At 39.3% G+C, this 22,270-nt stretch overlaps 1 protein-coding gene across 25 annotated transcripts in view; it reads right to left on the bottom strand.

Annotated features, from left to right (window-relative positions):
• Trdn (triadin) overlaps positions 1-22,270 on the bottom strand; it is a 450,291-nt gene that overhangs the window by 123,232 nt on the left and 304,789 nt on the right. For 20 of the 25 annotated variants that reach the window (XM_087585483.1, XM_087585494.1, XM_087585468.1 and 17 more), the window contains 3 exon segments: positions 21,884-21,916; positions 21,733-21,759; positions 11,744-11,770 (listed from right to left, as the gene is read on the bottom strand). In XM_087585483.1, the coding sequence (XP_087441609.1) occupies positions 11,744-11,770; positions 21,733-21,759; positions 21,884-21,916 (87 nt within the window). 25 annotated transcript variants of the gene reach the window in all.

The following is a 22,270-nucleotide window of genomic DNA, read 5'->3' on the forward strand; positions in this document are numbered from 1 at the left end:
GAGAGACACACAAACATATTCCCACCCCTAAGGGTAAAAATAACAGGAAGCAATAATCACTATTCCTTAATATCTCTTAACATCAGTGGAATCAATTCCCCAATGAAAAGACATAGACTAACATACTGGATATATAAAGAGGACCCAGCATTTTGCTGCACACAGGGAACACACCTCAGTAACAAAGACAGGAACTACCTAAGAGTAAAAGCCTGGAAAACAGCTTTCCAAGCAAATAGTCTAAAGAAACAAGCTGGAGTAGCCATTGTAATAATCAATAAATAGTCAATAGTCGACGTTTAACCCAAAGTTATCAAAAAAGACAAGTAGGGACACATAATATTTATCAAAGGAAAAAATCTACCAAGATGAACTCTCAATCCTGAATATCTATGCTCCAAATGCACAAGCACCTACACTTATAAAAGAAACCTTACTAAAATTCAAAGCACAAATTGCACATCACACAATTAGAGTGGGAGATTTCAACACCCTACTCTCATCAATGGACAGATCATGGAAACAGAAGCTGAAAAGAGACACAGAGAAACTAACAGGAGTTATAAACCAAATGATATATATATATATATATATATATATATATATATATATATATATATATATATATATTTCATCCTAAAAGGAAAGATTATTCCTTCTAATCAGTACCTCATGGTACCTTCTTCTAAATTGACCATATAATTGGTCACAAAACAGGTCTCAACAGATTTCAAGAAGATTGAAATAATACCATGCATTCTATAAGAACACCAGCGACTAAGGCTGGTTTTCATTAACAACAATAACGACAGAAATCCCAACATACAAATGGAAGATGAACAACGCTTTACTCAAAGGTAACTTGGTCAAGGAATAAAGAAAGAAAGAAAGAAAAGACTTTTTAGAATTTAATGAAAATAAAGGCACAGCATACCCAAACTTATGGGGCAAAATTAAAACAGTGCAAGAGGACCCGCGGATCCTGGCCCGCAGCAGCTCTCTGTCCCCAGACCCTGTGAGAGAGAGACCCAACCGCCTGGTCAGGTGGGCACTCCTGAGGCTGCAGAGCGGAAGAGACCACCAACACTGCTCACCCCTGCCCACATCCCTGGCCCAAGAGGAAACTGTATAAGGCCTCTGGGCTCCCGTGGGGGAGGGCCCAGGAGCGGCAGGACCCCTGTGCCTGAGACACCACCAGAACCAGAAGGAAACAGACCGGATAAACAGTTCTCTGCACCCAAATCCCGTGGGAGGGAGAGCTGAACCTTCAGAGAGGCAGACAAGCCTGGGAAACCAGAAGAGACTGCTCTCTGCACACACTTCTCGGATGCCAGAGGAAAAAGCCAAAGACCATCTGGAACCCTGGTGCACTGAAGCTCCCGGAAAGGGCGGCACAGGTCTTCCTGGTTGCTGCCGCTGCAGGGAGCCCGTGGGCAGCACCCCGCGAGCAAACTTGAGCCCCAGGACCACAGGTAAGACCAACTTTTCTGCTGCAAGAAAGCTGCCTGGTGAACTCAAGACACAGGCCCACAGGAACAGCTGAAGACCTGTAGAGAGGAAAAACCACACGCCGGAAAGCAGAACACTCTGTCCCCATAACTGACTGAAAGAGAGGAAAACAGGTCTACAGCACTCCTGACACACAGGCTTATAGGACAGTCTAGCCACTGTCAGAAATAGCAGAACAAAGTAACACTAGAGATAATCTGATGGCGAGAGGCAAGCACAGGAACCCAAGCAACAGAAACCAAGACTACATGGCACCATCGGAGCCCAATTCTCCCATCAAAACAAACATGGAATATCCAAACACACCAGAAAAGCAAGATCTAGTTCCAAAATCATTTTTGATCATGATGCTGGAGGACTTCAAGAAAGATGTGAAGAACTCCCTTAGAGAACAAGTAGAAGCCTACAGAGAGGAATCGCAAAAATGCCTGAAAGAATCGCAAAAATCCCTGAAAGAATTCCAGGAAAACATAAATAAACAAGTAGAAGCCCATAGAGAGGAGACACAAAAATCCCTGAAAGAATTCCAGGAAAACACAATCAAACAGTTGAAGGAATTAAAAATGGAAATAGAAGCAATCAAGAAAGAACACATGGAAACAACCCTGGATATAGAAAACCAAAAGAAGAGACAAGGAGCTGTAGATACAAGCTTCACCAACAGAATACAAGAGATGGAAGAGAGAATCTCAGGAGCAGAAGATTCCATAGAAATCATTGACTCAACTGTCAAAGATAATGTAAAGCGGAAAAAGCTACTGGTCCAAAACATACAGGAAATCCAGGACTCAATGAGAAGATCAAACCTAAGGATAATAGGTATAGAAGAGAGTGAAGACTCCCAGCTCAAAGGACCAGTAAATATCTTCAACAAAATCATAGAAGAAAACTTCCCTAACCTAAAAAAAGAGATACCCATAGACATACAAGAAGCCTACAGAACTCCAAATAGATTGGACCAGAAAAGAAACACCTCCCGTCACATAATTGTCAAAACACCAAACGCACAAAATAAAGAAAGAATATTAAAAGCAGTAAGGGAAAAAGGTCAAGTAACATATAAAGGGAGACCTATCAGAATCACACCAGACTTCTCGCCAGAAACTATGAAGGCCAGAAGATCCTGGACTGATGTTATACAGACCCTAAGAGAACACAAATGCCAGCCCAGGTTACTGTATCCATCAAAACTCTCAATTAACATTGACGGAGAAACCAAGATATTCCATGACAAAACCAAATTTACACAATATCTTTCCACAAATCCAGCACTACAAAGGATAATAAATGGTAAAGCCCAACATAAGGAGGCAAGCTATACCCTAGAAGAAGCAAGAAACTAATCGTCTTGGCAACAAAACAAAGAGAATGAAAGCACACAAACATAACCTCACATCCAAATATGAATATAACGGGAAGAAATAATCACTATTCTTTAATATCTCTCAATATCAATGGCCTCAACTCCCCAATAAAAAGACATAGATTAACAAACTGGATACACAACGAGGACCCTGCATTCTGCTGCCTAAAGGAAACACACCTCAGAGACAAAGACAGACACTACCTCAGAGTGAAAGGCTGGAAAACAACTTTCCAAGCAAATGGTCAGAAGAAGCAAGCTGGAGTAGCCATTCTAATATCAAATAAAATCAATTTCCAACTAAAAGTCATCAAAAAAGAAAAGGAAGGACACTTCATATTCATCAAAGGAAAAATCCACCAAGATGAACTCTCAATCCTAAATATCTATGCCCCAAATACAAGGGCACCTACATACGTAAAAGAAACCTTACTAAAGCTCAAAGCACACATTGCACCTCACACAATAATAGTGGGAGATTTCAACACACCACTCTCATCAATGGACAGATCATGGAAACAGAAATTAAACAGTGATGTCGACAGACTAAGAGAAGTCATGAGCCAAATGGACTTAACGGATATTTATAGAACATTCTCTCCTAAAGCAAAAGGATATATCTTCTTCTCAGCTCCTCATGGTACTTTCTCCAAAATTGACCATATAATTGGTCAAAAAACGGGCCTCAACAGGTACAGAAAGATAGAAATAATCCCATGCGTGCTATCGGACCACCACGGCCTAAAACTGGTCTTCAATAACAATAAGGGAAGAATGCCCACATATACGTGGAAATTGAACAATGCTCTACTCAATGATAACCTGGTCAAGGAAGAAAAAGAAAGAAATTAAAAACCTTTTAGAATTTAATGAAAATGAAGATACAACATACCCAAACTTATGGGACACAATGAAAGCTGTGCTAAGAGGAAAACTCATAGCGCTGAGTGCTGCAGAAAGAAACAGGAAAGAGCATATGTCAGCAGCTTGACAGCACACCTAAAAGCTCTAGAACAAAAAGAAGCAAATACACCCAGGAGGAGTAGAAGGCAGGAAATAATCAAACTCAGAGCTGAAATCAACCAAGTAGAAACAAAAAGGACCATAGAAAGAATCAACAGAACCAAAAGTTGGTTCTTTGAGAAAATCAACAAGATAGATAAACACTTAGCCAGACTAACGAGAGGACACAGAGAGTGCGTCCAAATTAACAAAATCAGAAATGAAAAGGGAGACATAACTACAGATTCAGAGGAAATTCAAAAAATCATCAGATCTTACTATTAAAAACCTATATTCAACAAAACTTGAAAATCTTCGGGAAATGGACAATTTCCTAGACAGATACCAGGTATCGAAGTTAAATCAGGAACAGATAAACCAGTTAAACAACCCCATAACTCCTAAGGAAATAGAAGCAGTCATTAAAGGTCTCCCAACCAAAAAGAGCCCAGGTCCAGACGGGTTTAGTGCAGAATTCTATCAAACCTTCATAGAAGACCTCATACCAATATTATCCAAACTATTCCACAAAATTGAAACAGATGGAGCACTACCGAATTCCTTCTACGAAGCCACAATTACTCTTATACCTAAACCACACAAAGACACAACTAAGAAAGAGAACTTCAGACCAATTTCCCTTATGAATATCGACGCAAAAATACTCAATAAAATTCTGGCAAACCAAATTCAAGAGCACATCAAAACAATCATCCACCATGATCAAGTAGGCTTCATCCCAGGCATGCAGGGATGGTTTAATATACGGAAAACCATCAACGTGATCCATTATATAAACAAACTGAAAGAACAGAACCACATGATCATTTCATTAGATGCTGAGAAAGCATTTGACAAAATGCAACACCCCTTCATGATAAAAGTCCTGGAAAGAATAGGAATTCAAGGCCCATACCTAAACATAGTAAAAAGCCATATACAGCAAACCAGTTGCTAACATAAACTAAATGGAGAGAAACTTGAAGCAATCCCACTAAAATCAGGGACTAGACAAGGCTGCCCACTCTCTCCCTACTTATTCAATATAGTTCTTGAAGTTCTAGCCAGAGCAATCAGACAACAAAAGGAGATCAAGGGCATACAGATCGGAAAAGAAGAGGTCAAAATATCACTATTTGCAGATGACATGATAGTATATTTAAGTGATCCCAAAAGTTCCACCAGTGAACTACTAAAGCTGATAAACAACTTCAGCAAAGTGGCTGGGTATAAAATTAACTCAAATAAATCAGTTGCCTTCCTCTATACAAAAGAGAAACAAGCCGAGAAAGAAATTAGGGAAACGACACCCTTCATAATAGGCCCAAATAATATAAAGTACCTCGGTGTGACTTTAACCAAGCAAGTAAAAGATCTGTACAATAAGAACTTCAAGACACTGAGGAAAGAAATTGAAGAAGACCTCAGAAGATGGAAAGATCTCCCATGCTCATGGATTGGCAGGATTAATATAGTAAAAATGGCCATTTTACCAAAAGCAATCTACAGATTCAATGCAATCTCCATCAAAATACCAATCCAATTCTTCAAAGAGTTAGACAGAACAATTTGCAAATTCATCTGGAATAACAAAAAACCCAGGATAGCTAAACCTATCCTCAACAATAAAAGGACTTCAGGGGGAATCACTATCCCTGAACTCAAGCAGTATTACAGGGCAATAGTGATAAAAACTGCATGGTATTGGTATAGAGACAGACAGATAGACCAATGGAATAGAATTGAAGACCCAGAAATGAACCCATACACCTATGGTCACTTGATTTTTGACAAAGGAGCCAAAACCATCAAATGGAAAAAAGATAGCATTTTCAGCAAATGGTGCTGGTTCAACTGGAGGTCAACATGTAGAAGAATGCAGATCGATCCATGCTTATCACCCTGTACAAAGCTTAAGTCCAAGTGGATCAAGGACCTCCACATCAAACCAGACACACTCAAACTAATAGAAGAAAAACTAGGGAAGCATCTGGAACACATGGGCACTGGAAAAAATTTCCTGAACAAAACACCAATGGCTTATGCTCTAAGATCAAGAATCGACAAATGGGATCTCATAAAACTGCAAAGCTTCTGTAAGGCAAAGGACACTGTGGTTAGGACAAAACGGCAACCAACAGATTGGGAAAAGATCTTTACCAATCCTACAACAGATAGAGGCCTTATATCCAAAATATACAAAGAACTGAAGAAGTTAGACCGCAGGGAAACAAATAACCCTATTAAAAAATGGGGTTCAGAGCTAAACAAAGAATTCACAGCTGAGGAATGCCGAATGGCTGAGATACACCTAAAGAAATGTTCAACATCTTTAGTCATAAGGGAAATGCAAATCAGAACAACCCTGAGATTTCACCTCACACCAGTGAGAATGGCTAAGATCAAAAACTCAGGTGACAGCAGATGCTGGCGAGGATGTGGAGAAAGAGGAATACTCCTCCATTGTTGGTGGGATTGCAGACTGGTAAAACCATTCTGGAAATCAGTCTGGAGGTTCCTCAGAAAATTGGACATTGAACTGCCTGAGGATCCAACTATACCTCTCTTGGGCATATACCCAAAAGATGCCTCAACATATAAAAGAGACACGTGCTCCACTATGTTCATCGCAGCCTTATTTATAATAGCCAGAAAATGGAAAGAACCCAGATGCCCTTCAACAGAGGAATGGATACAGAAAATGTGGTACATCTACACAATGGAATATTACTCAGCTATCAAAAACAACGAGTTTATGAAATTCGTAGGCAAATGGTTGGAACTGGAAAATATCATCCTGAGTGAGCTAACCCAATCACAGAAAGACATACATGGTATGCACTCATTGATAAGTGGCTATTAGCCCAAATGCTTGAATTACCCTAGATCCCTAGAACAAATGAAACTCAAGATGGATGATCAAAATGTGAATGCTTCACTCCTTCTTTAAATGAGGAAAAAGAATACCCTTGGCAGGGAAGGGAGAGGCAAAGATTAAAACAGAGACTGAAGGAACACCCATTCAGAGCCTGCCCCACATGTGGCCCATACATATACAGCCACCCAATTAGACAAGATGGATGAAGCAAAGAAGTGCAGACCGACAGGAGCCGGATGTAGATCGCTCCTGAGAGACACAGCCAGAATACAGCAAATACAGAGGCGAATGCCAGCAGCAAACCACTGAACTGAGAATAGGTCCCCCGTTGAAGGAATCAGAGAAAGAACTGGAAGAGCTTGAAGGGGCTCGAGACCCCAAAAGTACAACAATGCCAAGCAACCAGAGCTTCCAGGGACTAAGCCACTACCTAAATACTATACATGGACTGACCCTGGACTCTGACCCCATAGGTAGCAATGAATATCCTAGTAAGAGCACCAGTGGAAGGGGAAGCCCTGGGTCCTGCTAAGACTGAACCCCCAGTGAACTAGACTATGGGGGGAGGGCGGCAATGGGGGGAGGGTTGGGAGGGGAACACCCATAAGGAAGGGGAGGGGGGAGGGGGATGTTTGCCCGGAAACCGGGAAAGGGAATAATACTTGAAATGTATATAAGAATTACTCAAGTTAATAAAAAAAAAAAAAACAGTGCAAGAGGAAAACTCATAGCTCTGAATGCCCCCAAAAAGAAATTGGAGAGAGCATACATTGTCAGCTTGACAGCACACCTAAAAGCTCTCAAGCAAAAAGAAGCAAATACACCCAAGAGGAATGGAAGGCAGGAAATAATCTAACTCAGGGCTGAAGTCAACCAAGTAGAAATTAAAAGAACTATACAAAGATACAACAGAAGCAGGAGTTAGTTCTTGGAGAAAATCAACAAGATAGATAAACCCATAGTCAGACTAACCAGAAGGCACAGAGAGTGTATTCAAATTAACAAATTCAGAAATGAAAAGGGCGACACAACAACAGAATCTGAGGAAATTCAAAAAGTCATCAGATCTTACTACAAAAGCCTATATTCAAGAAAACATGAAAACCTGGAGGAAATGGACAATTTTCTAGACCGATACCAGGTACCAAAGATAAACCACGATCAGATAAACAATCTAAACAGTCCCATTACTCCTAAAGTAAGAAAAGCAGTTGTTACAAATGTCCCAACTAAAAAAAAGCCTAGAACCAGATTGGTTTAGTGCAGAATTCTATCAGGCTTTCATAGAAGATATAATACCAATACTGTCTAAAGCAATCCATAAAATATAAACAGAAGGAGCACTATGCAGTTCTTTCTATGAAGTAAGAATATGCTTATGCCTACCCCATACAAATATCCAACAAAGGAAGAAAACTTCAGACTAATTTCCCTTATTATCAACACAAAAATACTCACAAACCACATGCAAAAAAAAAACATCAAAAGGATCATCCATCATGATCAAATAGGTTTCATCACAGTGATGCAGGAATGGTTCAATATCTGGAAATCCAGCCACATAATCCACTATGTAAAAAAACTCAAAGAAAAAAATCCACCTGATCATCTCATTAGATTTCTCCTTTGAGAAAATTCAGCACCCCTTCTGGTTACAGTCTTGGGAAGATCAGGAATTGAAGGCCCATACCTAAACATAGTAAAAGCAATATACAGCAAACCAATAGGAATGTCAAACTAAATGGAGAGAAACTTGAAGCAATCCCATTAAAATGAGGGCCTAAACAAGGCTGCCCATTCTCTTCCTACTTATTTAATATAGTACTCGAAATCCTAGCCAGAACAATCAGATGACAAAAGGAGGTCAAACAGATACAAATTGGAAAGGATGAAGTCAAAATATCACCATTTGAAGATGATAGGGTAGTATACTTACGTGACCCCAAAAGTTCCAATAGAGAACTACTAAGCCTGATAAATGCCTTCAGCAAAGTGGCTGGGTATAAAATTAACTCAAATAAATCAGTAGCCTTCCCCTGCACAAAAGAGAAACAAGCTGAGAAAGGAAGTAGGGAAACGAGACCCTTCATAATAGTCACAATTAATATAAAATACCTCAGTGTGACTTTAACCAAGCAAGTGAAAGATCTGTACAATAAGAACTTCAAGCCTCTGAAGAAAGAAATTGAAGAAGATCTCAGAAGATGGAAAGATCTCCCATGCTCATGGATTGGCAGGATTAATATAGTAAAATTGGTCATTTTGCCAAAATCAATCTACAGATTCAGTGCAATCCCCATCACAATTCCAACTCAATTCTTCATAGAGTTAGAGGAATTTGCACATTCATTGGAATAACAAAAAACCAGGATAGTGAAAAATATAATCAACAGGGCTGGGGATTTAGCTCAATACAATAAAATGACTTCTGGGCAAAATCACCAACCCAACCCTCAGAGCAATAATGATAAAAACTATATGGTATTTGTACAAAGACAGGCAGGTAGATGAGTGGAATTGAATTGAAGACCGAGAAATGAACCCTTACACATACAGTCACTTGATCTTTTACAAAGGAGCTAACACCACCCAGTGGAAAAAAGATAGCACTTTCAACAAATGGTACTGCTTCAAGTGGAGGTCAGCATGAAGAATGCAAATAGACCCATTCTTAATGGCCTGTACAAAGTTTAAATCAAAGTGAATTAAGGACCTCTTCATCAAACCAGATACACTCAAACTAACAGAAACAGTGGGGAACAGCCTTGAACACATCGGTACATGGGAAAATTTTCTGAACAAAACACTTATGCTCCAATAACAATATTTGACAATTTGGACCTCATAAAACTGCAAAGGTTTTGTATGACAAAGGGCACTGTCATTAGGACAAAACAGCAACCAACAGATTGGGAAAAGATCTTTACCAATCCTACACCTGATAGATGGCTAACATCCAAAATATAAAACGAATTCAAGAAGTTAGACTCCAGAGGGCAAAATAACACTATTAAAAATGGAGCACAGACATAAACAAAGAATTGTCACCTGAGGAATATCAAATGGCTGAGAAATACCTAAAGAAATGTTTAGTATCCTTATTCACCTGGGAAATGCAAATAAAAACAAGTGTGAGATTCTACCTCACACCAGTCAGAATGTCTGAGATCAAAAACTCATGTGACAAGAGATGCCTTTGAGGATATGGAGAAAGAGGAACACTCATTGTTGGTAGGATTGCAAGATAGTACACCCACTCTGGAAATCAGTCTGAGTTTCCTTTAAAAATTGGACATTGCATTACCTGAGGATACAGTTTTACCACTGCTGGGCATATACCCAAATGATGCTCCAACATACAACAAAGACACATGCTCCACTATGTTCATAGCAGCCTTTTTTATAGTGGTCTGAAGCTGGAAAGAATCCAGCTGCCCTTCAACAGAGGAATTTATACAGAAAATGTGGTACATCTACACAATAGAGTACTACTCAACTATCAAAAACAATGACATTATGAAATTTATAGGCAAATGGATGGATCTAGAAAATATCCTGAGTGAGGTAACCCAATTGCAAAACACACACACACACACACACACACACACACACACACACGGTATGCACTCACTGATAAGTAGATATTAGCCCAAATCTTGAAGTATCCAAGATACAATCCACAGACCACACGGAGCTCAAGAAGTAGGACAACCAAAGTGTGGTTTCTTCAGTCATTTTTAAATGGGGAACAAAAACTAGACAATACTCATGTAGTCAAGAAGTATGTGCTGACAGGAGCCTGATATAGCTGTCCCCTGAGAGGCTCAGCCAGATCATGACAAATACAGAGGTAAATGCTAGCAGCAGACTATTGAACTGAGAACAGGGTCCCCATTGGAAGAATTAGAGACATGATTGATGGAACTGAAGGGGTTTGCAACCCCATAAGAACAATACCAACCAACCAGAGCTCCCAGGGACTAAACCACTACCCAAAGAGTACACGTGGACAGATCCATGTTCTAGCTGCATATATAGCAAAGAATGGCCATGTTGGGCTCCAATGGGAAGAGAAGTCCTTAGTCCTGGCAAGGCTGGACCCCCAAGTTTAGGGAAAGGTCAGGGTGGGGAGGCAGGAAGGGGATGTTTGGGAAGGGGGAACACCCTTATAGAAGGAGGGGAGGGATATTGGATAGGGGGCTTATGGATGGCAAACCGGGAAAGGGAATAACTTTTGAAATATAAAAAAAATAAAAAAAATCAAATAAAAAAATAGAGCTCCTTTATGTATTAGTTATAGGATCAATGTGGAAACATCTTTAACTCAAAACAAAAATGTAATTGTTTCTATAGTGCACGATGCTTATATTCTACCATTAATCTCATACATAAAGCATAAGAACATTAGTTATAAGGAAATGATTGTTTTTTATCTCAATATTTATTAAGTGTATTTATTAATAACTATTTTATCCAAACAAAAAGAAATAGAAAAAATCAGCATTTCTTCATAAGCATGAGAGCTGTCACTGATGTATTTATCATGGTGACTTATCAGTTATCAAAAAAATTAATCTGAGGATACAAACATTAAAAAAGAATTGAAACTCTACAAAAAATTTTAATAAAGTTATAGGATGTCTACAGTTCATTAAAAATGAACTTTCATAGTACTATACTATCATTGGGATTTTTATATAATTAATTATAAAATGCATAAGAAAATACAACTATATTTATTTCTGTGTGAGAAAAAAAGTGAATATAAAAATTACGATCTAAATAGCTGAAATCACATTTTAAACCCTCTAGACAAATTGTCATAAGAACAAAAACAACAGAAGAATAGTCATTTAACCATAAAATTTCACCATGCAGAAATGCAGACCAGTGGAGCTAAATCAATCTCAGCATGAAGAAGGTCTACAGAGGAACTTGCAAGCGAATAGGCTGTTAAACCATGCTATTCTTATCAAGCTTGTTCTACGTACTTGCTTTTCTGTGTTTTTCACTTGGAGCTGCAATGACAAGAGAGAAATAGGTCTTCATTCACTAGTAGTCTACCTTCATTTAAAATAACATTTAGGGTTAGTTGTTAGAAAGATAGAAAGGATAATATTAGAAACTGAGGAAAATTATATCTGAAAAGAAAATGTATCTTTTCAATTTTCTTTGCTATGCTCTAAGATGGATTTCAAAACCCAGAAATTTCTCAGGAGAATCCATGAATCTTTCAGCAAGTGCTCATGGCTTTCAAAAGTTATATATAATGTAGCCAGGCATGGTAGTGCACACCTTTAATCCCAGGCCTTGGGATCAGAGACAGGAGCATCTCTGTGAGTTTGAGCCCAGCCTGGTTTATGTAATGAACTACAGGACATCCAGAGCTATGTGGAAACAACTTCCGTCTCAATACAAGAGTAATAAAATGAAAATACCCAATTGTTAGTAAATTGCTATACCATATTTAAACCTCAATATGAATGTACAGTAATACTGATCTGATAAAAACTTATTGAATAGGGGAGAGATTTTTGGAGCGGTATATTCTATATTTCAAAAGTGAAACAATGTGAGGTGCATTTACAGAAAAAATGTTATTCTTTATTTCTGTGTAGGCTAAATCATTTTATTACTAAAGTACATAACATGTATAAATCTATGTAAGACCAGGGCAGTTCCTCACAACTAGTGTAATTTTTATTGGATTTTTTTATTTACATTTCAAATGTTATCTCCTTTTCCAGATTCCACTCCTGAAAATCCCTATCCCATACTATCTCTCCCTGATTCTATGAGGGTAATTGCCCACCCAACCACAGAATCCCTTCTGTCTCCAGCCCTGGCATTCACCTACAGTGGGGCATTGAGCTTTCACAGGACCAAGGGCCTCTCCTCCCATTGATGCCCAACAAGGACACCCTCTGCGACATATGTGGCTGGAGCCATCAGTCACTCCACATGTACTCCATTGTTGGTGATTTAGTCCATGGAAGATCTGTGGTGTCTAGTTGGTTGATACTGTTGTTCTTCCTATGGGGTTGCAAACCACTTCGGCTACTTCAGTCCTTTTTCTAACTCCTCCGTTAGAGACCTCATTCTCACTCCAATGGTTGGCTGTGAGCATCAACATCTGTATTTGTCAAGCTTTTGGCAAAACATCTCAGGTGACAACTATAACAGGCTCCTGTCAGCACGTACTTCTTGGCATCCACAATAGTGTCTGGGTTTGGTGACTGTATGTGGGATGACCTTTCCTTTAGTCTCTGCTCCATATTTTGTCTCCATATTTCCTCCTTTGTTTCCCCTTCTAAGAATGACAGAAGCATCCACACTTTGGTCTTCCTTCTTATTGAGCTTCATGTGGTCTGTAAGTGTATCTAGGATATGACAAGCTTTTGGGCTAATATCCACTTATCAGTGAGTGCATACTATGTCTGTTCTTTTGTGATTATGTCCTCAGGTAGTACAATGTCCAATTTTCTGAGGAACCACCAGACTGATATCCACAATAGTTATCCCAGCTTGGAATCCCACCAACAATGGAGGAATGTTCTTCTTTTTCCACATCCTTGCCACCTGAATTTTTTATCTTAGACATTCTGACTTGTGTGATGTGGAATCTCAGGGTTGTTTTAATTTGAATTTTCATGATGACTAAGGATGCTGTACATTTCTTTGGGTGCTTCCCGACCATTTGATGTACCACAGTTGAGAAATCTTTGTTTAGCTCTGTACCCCATTTTTAAATAGAGTTAATTGATTCTTTGGAGTCTAAATTCTTGAGTTCTTTGTATATATTGGATCTTAGCCCTCTATTGAATATATGATTGGAAAGATCTTTTACCAATCTGTTGGTTGCTATTTGGCTCTATTGACAGTGTACTTTGCTTTATAGAAGCTTTGCAGTTTTATGAGGTCCCATTTCTTGATTCATGAACTTAGAGCATAAGCCATTGTTGTTCTGTTCAGAAAATTCCCCTTGTGCCCAGGTGTTTGAGGGTCTTCCCACTTTCTTTTCTATTAGTTTTAGTGTATCTGTTTTATGTGTAGGTCCTCGATCCACTTGAACTTAATCATTGTACAAGACCATAAGAATGGATCGATTTGCGTTCTTCTACATGCTGACCTCCAGTTGATCTAGTATCATTAGTTGAAAATGCTGTCTTTTTTCCTACTGGGTGGTTTTAGCTCCTTTGTCAAAGATCAAGTGACCACAGGTATGTGTGTGTTCATTTTTGAGTCTTCATTTCTATTCCATTGATCTACCTCCCTGCTTCTGTTCCAATACCATACAGTTTTTATTACTATTGTTCTGCAATACAGCTTGAGGTCAGGGATGGTGATTCCTCCAGAAGTTCTTTTATTGTTGAGGATATTTTTTGCTATCCTGAGTTTTTTGTTATTCTAAATGAATGTGCACATTGCTCTTTGTAACCCTATGAAGAATTGAGTTGGAATTTTGATGAGAATTGCATTGAATCTGTAGATTATTTTTGCTAAGATGGCTATTTTTACTATATTAATCCTGCCAATCCATCAGCATAGAAAATCTTTCTATCTTCTGAGTTCATCTTCAATTTCTTTCTTCAGAGAATTGAAGTTCTTATCATACAGATCTTTCACTTGCTTGGTTAGAGTCAAACCAGAGTATTTTATGTTATTTGTGGCTATTGTGAAGGGTGTTATTTCTCTAATTTCTTTCTACTGGTTTTCTGTCCGTTGCGCTTACTGTGTTATGTATGGGCCTTGAATTCCTGACCTTTCCAAGACTTTTAACACGAAGGGGTTTTGAATTTTCTCAAATTCTTTCTCAGCATCTAATGAGATGATCATGTGGTTTTTTTTCTTTGAGTTTGTTTACATAATGGATTACATTGAATGATTTCCATGTATTGAACCATCCCTGCATTCCTGGGATGAAGCCTACTTGACCATGATGGATGATCATTTTGATGTGTTCTTAGATTTGGTTTGCAAGAATTTTATTGAATATTTTTGTGTCAATATTCATAAGGGAAGTTGTTCTGAAGTTCTCTTTTTGTTGTTTCTTTCTGTGTGTAGTTTAGGTATAAGTGCAATTGTGACTTTATAGAAGGAATTAGGTAGTGTTCCTTCTGTTTCTATTTTGTGGAATAGTTTGGAGAGTATTGGTATTAGGTCTTCTATGAAGGTTTGAAGAATTCTCCAGTAAACCCATCTGGTCCTGGGCATTTTTCTTTTTGGTTAGGAGACTTTTAATAACTGCTTTTAGGTCTTTAGGAGTTATGGGACTGTTTAGATGGTTTATGTGACCTGATTAACTTTAGTATTTGGAATCCTTCTAGAAAATTGTCTATTTCATCTAGATCTTTCAGTTTTGTTGTACATAGGCTTTTGTTATAGGATTTGATGATTTTTTGAATTTTCTCATTTTCTGTTGTTATGCCTCTCTTTTCATTTCTGATTTTCTTTTTAATTTGGATATGCTCTCTGTGCCCTCGACTAGTCTGGCTAAGGGTTTATCGATCTTGTTGATTTTCTCAAAGAACCAGCTCCTTGTTTTGTTGATTTTTTTGCATAGCTCTTTTGTTTCTCTTTGGTTGATTTCAGTTCTGAGTTTGATTATTTCCTGCCATCTAGTCCTCTTAGGTATATTTGCTTCCTTTCATTCTAGAACTTTCAGATGTGGTGTCAAGCTGCTAGTGTGTGCTCTCTCTAATTTCTTTTAGGAGGAAGTCAGAGCTATGAGTTTTCCTTTTAGGACTGCTTTCATGGTGTCCCATAAGTTAGGGTCTGTTGTGCCTTCATTTTCATTGAAATCTGAAAAATCTTTAACTTCTTTCCTTTCTTTCTTTCTTCCTTCCTTCCTTTCTTTCTTCCTTCCTTCCTTCCTTCCTTCCTTCCTTCCTTCCTTTCTTTCTTTCTTTCTTTCTTTCTTTCTTTCTTTCTTTCTTTCTTTCTTTCTTTCTTTCTTTCTTTCTTTCTTTTCTTTCCCAAGTTATCATTGAGCATTGTTCAGCTTCCATGTATATGTGGGCCATCTGTTTTTTTCATTATACTGAAGACCAGCCTTACTCCATAGTGATCTGATAGGATGCATGGGGTTATTTCAGTCTACTTGTATCTGTTGAGGCCTGTTTTGGATCACTTATATGGTCAGTTTTTGAGAAGTAACTATGAGGTACTCTGAAGAAGGTATATTCTTTCATTTTAAAATGAAATACTCTGTAAATATCTGTTAAATCCATTTATTTCATAACTTCTGTGTTCCTGTTTTGTTTCGGTTTCCATGATCTGTCCATTGATAAGAGATGGGGTGTTGAAATCTCCCACTATTATTGTGTGAGGTGGAGTGTAGGCTGTGAGTTTTAGTAAAGTTTCTTTTATGAATTTAGGTGTCCTTGCATTTGGGGCATAAACGTTCAGAATTGAGAGTTCATTCTGGTAGATTTTTCTGTTGGAGAGTTTGAAGTGTCCTTCCTTATCTTTTTTTGATAACTTTGGCTGAATGTCAATTTCATTTGATATTAGAATGGCTATTCCAGCTTGTTTCTTGGGGCCATTTGTTTGGATTTTTTTCCAGCCTTTTAACCTGAGATATTGTCTGTTTTTGTCACTGAGGTACATTTCCTGTATGCATAAAAATGCTGGGTCCTGGTTACATATCCAGTCAGCTAGTCTATGTAGTGTGTATGTGTGTGTGTGTGTGTGTGTGTGTGTGTGTGTGTGTGTGTGTGTGTGTTTGTGTAATTGAGTCCACTGATGTTAAGCTATATTAAGGAAAAGCAATTGTTGCTTTCTGGCTTTTTTGTTGTTAGAGGTGGAATTGTGTTTGTATACCCCCCTTCTTTTGGGTTTGTTGAACTTAGATTAATTTCTTGCTTATTCTATGGTGTAGTTTCCCTCCTGGTATTGGAGTTTTCTGTCTATTATTATTTGTAGGGCTCGATTTATAAAAATACCTTAGCGCTTACCTAGGAAGCACAAGGCCCTGGGTTCGGTCCCCAGCTCCGAAAAAAAGAACCAAAAAAAAAAATACCTTGTGTAAATTTGGTTTTGTCTTGGCATATCTAGATTTCTACATCTATGTTAATTGACTGTTTTTCTGGGTATAGTAGCCTGGGATGGCATTTGTCTTCTCTTAGGGTCTGTATGACATCTGCCTAGAATATTCTGGCTTTCATAGCCTCTGGTGAGAAGTCTGGTGTAATTCTCTTAGGTCTGCCTTTATATGTTTCTTGCATTTTCCCCTTTTTGCTTTTAACTTTGTTCTTTCTTTCTTTTTCCTCTTTCTTCCTTCCTTTCTTCCTTCCTTTCTTCCTTCCTTCCTTCCTTTCTTTCTTTCTTTCTTTCTTTCTTTCTTTCTTTCTTTCTTTCTTTCTTTCTTTCCTTTTCTTTTTTTTCTTGTACATTTGGATTTTGATTATGTGACAGGAAGAATTTCTTTTCTGGTCCAGTCTATTTGGAGTTCTATAGGCTTCTTGTATGTTTAAGACATCTCTTTCTTTATGCTAGGGATGTTTTCTTCTGGAATATTTTTGAAGATATTTACTGGCCCTTTAATGTGGGATTTTTCACTCTGTTCTTTATCTATTATCCTTAGATTTGATTTTCTCACTGTGTCCTGTCTTTCCTGGAAGTTTTGGGTTAGGAACTTTTTGCATTCTGCATTTTCTTTGACTGTTCTGTCAATGTTTTCTGTGGTATCTTCTTTCTTCTGTATCTAGGATACAACAGATCCTAGGATTCCTGATCTCTTTCCTAGGTTTTTCTAACTCTAGTGTTGTCTCCCATTGTGATTTTCTTTTATTATTTCTATTTCCATTTTTTTTTTAACTTGAGTATTTCTTATATACATTTCGAGTGTTATTCCCTTTCCCGGTTTCCGGGCAAACATCCCCCTCCCCCCTCCCCTTCTTATGGGTGTTCCCCTCCCAACCCTCCCCCCATTGCTGCCCTCCCCCCACCATCTAGTTCACTGGGGGTTCAGTCTTAGCAGGACCCAGGGCTTCCCCTTCCACTGGTGCTCTTACTAGGATATTCATTGCTACCTATGAGGTCAGAGTCCAGGGTCAGTCCATGTATAGTCTTTAGGTAGTGGCTTAGTCCCTGGAAGCTCTGGTTGCTTGGCATTGTTGTACATATGGGGTCTCGAGCCCCTTCAAGCTCTTCCAGTTCTTTCTCTGATTCCTTCAACAGGGGTCCTATTCTCAGTTCAGTGGTTTGCTGCTGGCATTCGCCTCTGTATTTGCTGTATTCTGGCTGTGTTTCTCAGGAGCGATCTACATCCGGCTCCTGTCGGTCTGCACTTCTTTGCTTCATCCATCTTGTCTAATTGGGTGGCTGTATATGTATGGGCCACAAGTGGGGCAGGCTCTGAATGGGTGTTCCTTCAGTCTCTGTTTTAATCTTTGCCTCTCCCTTCCCTGCCAAGGGTATTCTTTTTCCTCATTTAAAGAAGGAGTGAAGCATTCACATTTTGATCATCCGTCTTGAGTTTCGTTTGTTCTAGGGATCTAGGGTAATTCAAGCATTTGGGCTAATAGCCACTTATCAATGAATGCATACCATGTATGTCTTTCTGTGATTGGGTTAGCTCACTCAGGATGATATTTTCTGGTTCCAACCATTTGCCTACGAATTTCATAAACTCGTTGTTTTTGATAGCTGAGTAATATTCCATTGTGTAGATGTACCACATTTTCTGTATCCATTCCTCTGTTGAAGGGCATCTGGGTTCTTTCCAGTTTCTGGCTATTATAAATAAGGCTGCGATGAACATAGTGGAGCACGTGTCTCTTTTATATGTTGAGGCATCTTTTGTGTATATGCCCAAGAGAGGTATAGCTGGATCCTCAGGCAGTTCAATGTCCAATTTTCTGAGGAACCTCCAGACTGATTTCCAGAATGGTTTTACCAGTCTGCAATCCCACCAACAATGGAGGAGTGTTCCTCTTTCTCCACATCCTCGCCAGCATCTGCTGTCACCTGAGTTTTTGATCTTAGCCACTCTTACTGGTGTGAGGTGAAATCTCAGGGTTGCTTTGATTTGCATTTCCCTTATGACTAAAGATGTTGAACATTTCTTTAGGTGTTTTTCAGCCATTCGGCATTCCTCAGCTGTGTTCTATTTCCATTTTTAAGCCCTGGATGGTTTTGTTTGGTTCCTTCACCTGTTTGACTGTGTGTTCCTGTAATTCTTTAAGGGATTTTTTTTTTATGTTTCCTATTCAAGTGCTTCTACCTGTTTACCTGTGTTGTCATGTATTTCTTTAAGGGCATTATTTCTGCCCTTACTAAAGTCCTCTATCATCATCATTAGATGATATTTTAAATCCAAATCTTTCTTTTCTGTTGTGATGGGCTATCCATGACTTGCTGTGTTGGGAGAACTTGGTTCTGATGATGCCTAGTAGCCTTGGTTTCTGTTGATTATACTTTTGTGCTTAGCTTTCTCCATCTGGTTATCTCTAATGTCTGACATTGCTGTCTCCAACTGGAGCCTGTCCCTCCTGTGATCCTCGTTGTGTCAGAACTCCTCGGAGTCCAGCTTTCTCTGTGTTCCCATAATTCTGGGATCCTTTGATCTTGAGATCCTGACTGTGTCAGTGCTCCTGGGAGTCATACTGCCTCTATGATCCTGAAATCACAGTGTGACCAAGCTCCTGAGATCCTGCTTTGTCACAGCAACTGGGAGTCAAGCTTTCTCAGGGTCTTTCAGGAGTGGATGGGGACCTGAGCCCTGGGTTTGTTCTGGGCACTGGTGCAAGCTGGAAGGAACATGTGCCTCTGACTGGGCAGGGATTTGTATTTCCCTGGTTCCTGTGAGGTTCCCAGTTATGCTGGATGTGGGGAAAGATGTTGTGGCATCGACTGTGATCTTGAGTGTGTCAGAGCTCCAGTGCTCCTGGTTGTGTTTGATCTCCTGGAAGTAGAGTTACCTCTACGATTCTGTGATTCTGTCTGTGTTTCAGAGCACCTGGGAGTCAGGCTCCTTCTGAGTGTTATAATCATGGATGCAGAGTCAGTAGTTCAGGTCTGCTCCATGTCCAGGTTGACACCGGAAGGAACCCATGCCACTTGCTGGGCAGGGGTTCCTGTGTCCCTGGATCCTAGGGGAACCCAGTCACTCTGGGTGTTGGAGTAGATGTTGTGACTTCTCCTCTGATCCCTCTGTGTGTTGTGGGAGTAGGTAGATTGCCAATTCCCCAGAAATGCTCATGGTGCAGGTTCAAACTGTGATATTGGGTGAGTTAGAGCATCTGGGAATTAAAGCTTCCTCTAGGTTTTATGTGACTGGGTGAAAAGCCAGCACCCAAGGTTTGCTCAGGCCATTGGTTCAGATCAGAAGGAACCAGTGCCCTGGCTGGTGGTGGTTCCTGCTTCCTTGGATCTGGGAAACCAAGTGACTCAAGGCATTGGGAGAGTTGTTATAGCCTCCTCTCCTGTGACCCTGGGCATTTCAGAGCACCTTCGAATCCAGGTTCTTCTGGGTGTTACGGGACCAGGTTTAGAGCCAGCACCCAAGGTTTGCTCAGGGCACTGCTCAAATATTTTCTTTATTTACATTTCAAACCTTTCTTGGGTTCCCCTACCCTTGCTTCTATGAGGGTGCTTTCCCACTACCCTCCCATTCCTTCCCGCCCTGGCATTCCCCTGCACTGGGGCATTGAGCCTTCACAAAACCAAGGGCCTTTCCTCTCATTAATGCCTGAGAAGGCCATCCTCTGCTACATATGTGGCTGGAGTCATGGGTTCCTCCATGTGTACTCTTTGGTTGTTGGTTCAGTCCCTGGGAGCTTTGGGGTTTCTTGTTGGTTGATATTGTTATTCTTTCTATGGAGTTGCAAACCTCTTCAGCTCCTTTAGTCCTTTCTCTAACTCCTTCATTGGGGACCCAGTTTCCAGTCCAATGGTTGGCTGAGAGCATCCACCTCTGTATTTTCAGGCTTTGGTAGAGCCTCTCAGGTGATATCAGGCTCCTGTGAGCATGCACTTCTTGGCATCTGCAATAGTATCTGGATTTGGTGACTGAATGTGGGATAGATCTCCAGGTGGGGCAGTCTCTGGATGACCTTTCCTTCAGCCTCTGTTCCACACTCTGTTTCTGTATTTCCTCCTGTGAGTATTTTGTTCATTCTTCTAAGAAGGACTGAAGCAGCCACACTTTGGTCTTCCTTCTTGAGCTTCAAGTGGATACTAACCCAAAAAGTTTTATTCTTATTTTATCTCGTTAGCTCTAATTATAAATGTATCTATCTATAAAACAGTGTCTCTAATAGTTGTCCCTGATCACCAACTTCATAGACGCTAGAACCACTGAGGATATAAACTTTTGTGCATACCTGTGAGCCATGACCTAAATAAGATGAGTGTAGAAGTGGGAAAACCCACACTATCTGTGGACTAGTTGTCCTGAACTGACAAAAAGGAGAAACCAGGCTAAAACCAGTAGTCATTACTTTTTCAAGACTGAGTCTGGATATAATGTAACTTACTACCTTAAAGTCATTTGCCTTGATAGAATATACCCTTAAACTGTGAGGTAAATAAACATTCTCCCCTAAGTTGCTTTTGCGTGGGTATATTTCCACCAACAGTGTTTCTCAGACACTGCATAGATACTCAACGACCTTACTAAGATGCAGATTTTTTATTTAGTTGGTCTGAGGTGAAACCAGATACAGACACTACTAATGTCTCAGAGGATCTGTTGCTGCCAGTTTATAAACAAATGTTTAGCAACAAGGAGACAACACAGCATTTGCTCTTCCTTCTCTCAAATTGTATTGATATTGATTCTGGCAAAAGTTCAGAACACACACACACACACACACACACACACACACACACACACACACACAGAGACAGAGAGAGAGAGAGAGAGAGAGAGAGAGAGAGAGAGAGAGATTCTCTACTTTACTTGGCTTTGCCTACATGAGCCAATCTTAGGCTTGCTTCCTGGGAAAATCTACTGAGGTACAGCAGTCTCACTCACCTGGATGTTCCTTTTTTGGTGTCTTTGCTGTATGAAACAAGAAGAAAGAGTGGAGAGGGTGAATCAACAATCTGTTACTTCCATTAAAATTCAGCATTCAGGTATGAATTAAATAACATACAAATTAAAAATAGAACATTAAAATTGTTACCTGGTTCTATGTGCTTTTCTTTCTTTTCCTGTTCTAAAACAGATCATCATTGTTAATATGATTATAATTTTATGTTTTCTAAATAAGTTGTTTTAATGTAGGCAAACATCAATGTTTAATGCTAGACAACAGCAACTTATCAGTGTCACAAAATGATAAATTTCTCATCCTCGCGTTAGTCTTTTTTTTCCTAGTTCAATGAGTGTGTTCTCCTAGAATAGCCCTAAAATATTCTGAATACTAAGAAAAATGTTTTTGGAAATAGAAACAAGAAATATAATATAGATTCCTTTAGGGAGGAAAACTTTAATCTTGCTCTCATTTTATAATAATTAGAATTAAAGTTTGGATGAAAAATAAGCACAAAGTGTATTATTACAGTTGCTT

The sequence above is a fragment of the Rattus norvegicus genome, chromosome 1 (genome assembly GCF_021556685.1).
Source record: "Rattus norvegicus strain SHRSP/BbbUtx chromosome 1, alternate assembly SHRSP_T2T, whole genome shotgun sequence".
NCBI lineage: Eukaryota > Metazoa > Chordata > Mammalia > Rodentia > Muridae > Rattus > Rattus norvegicus.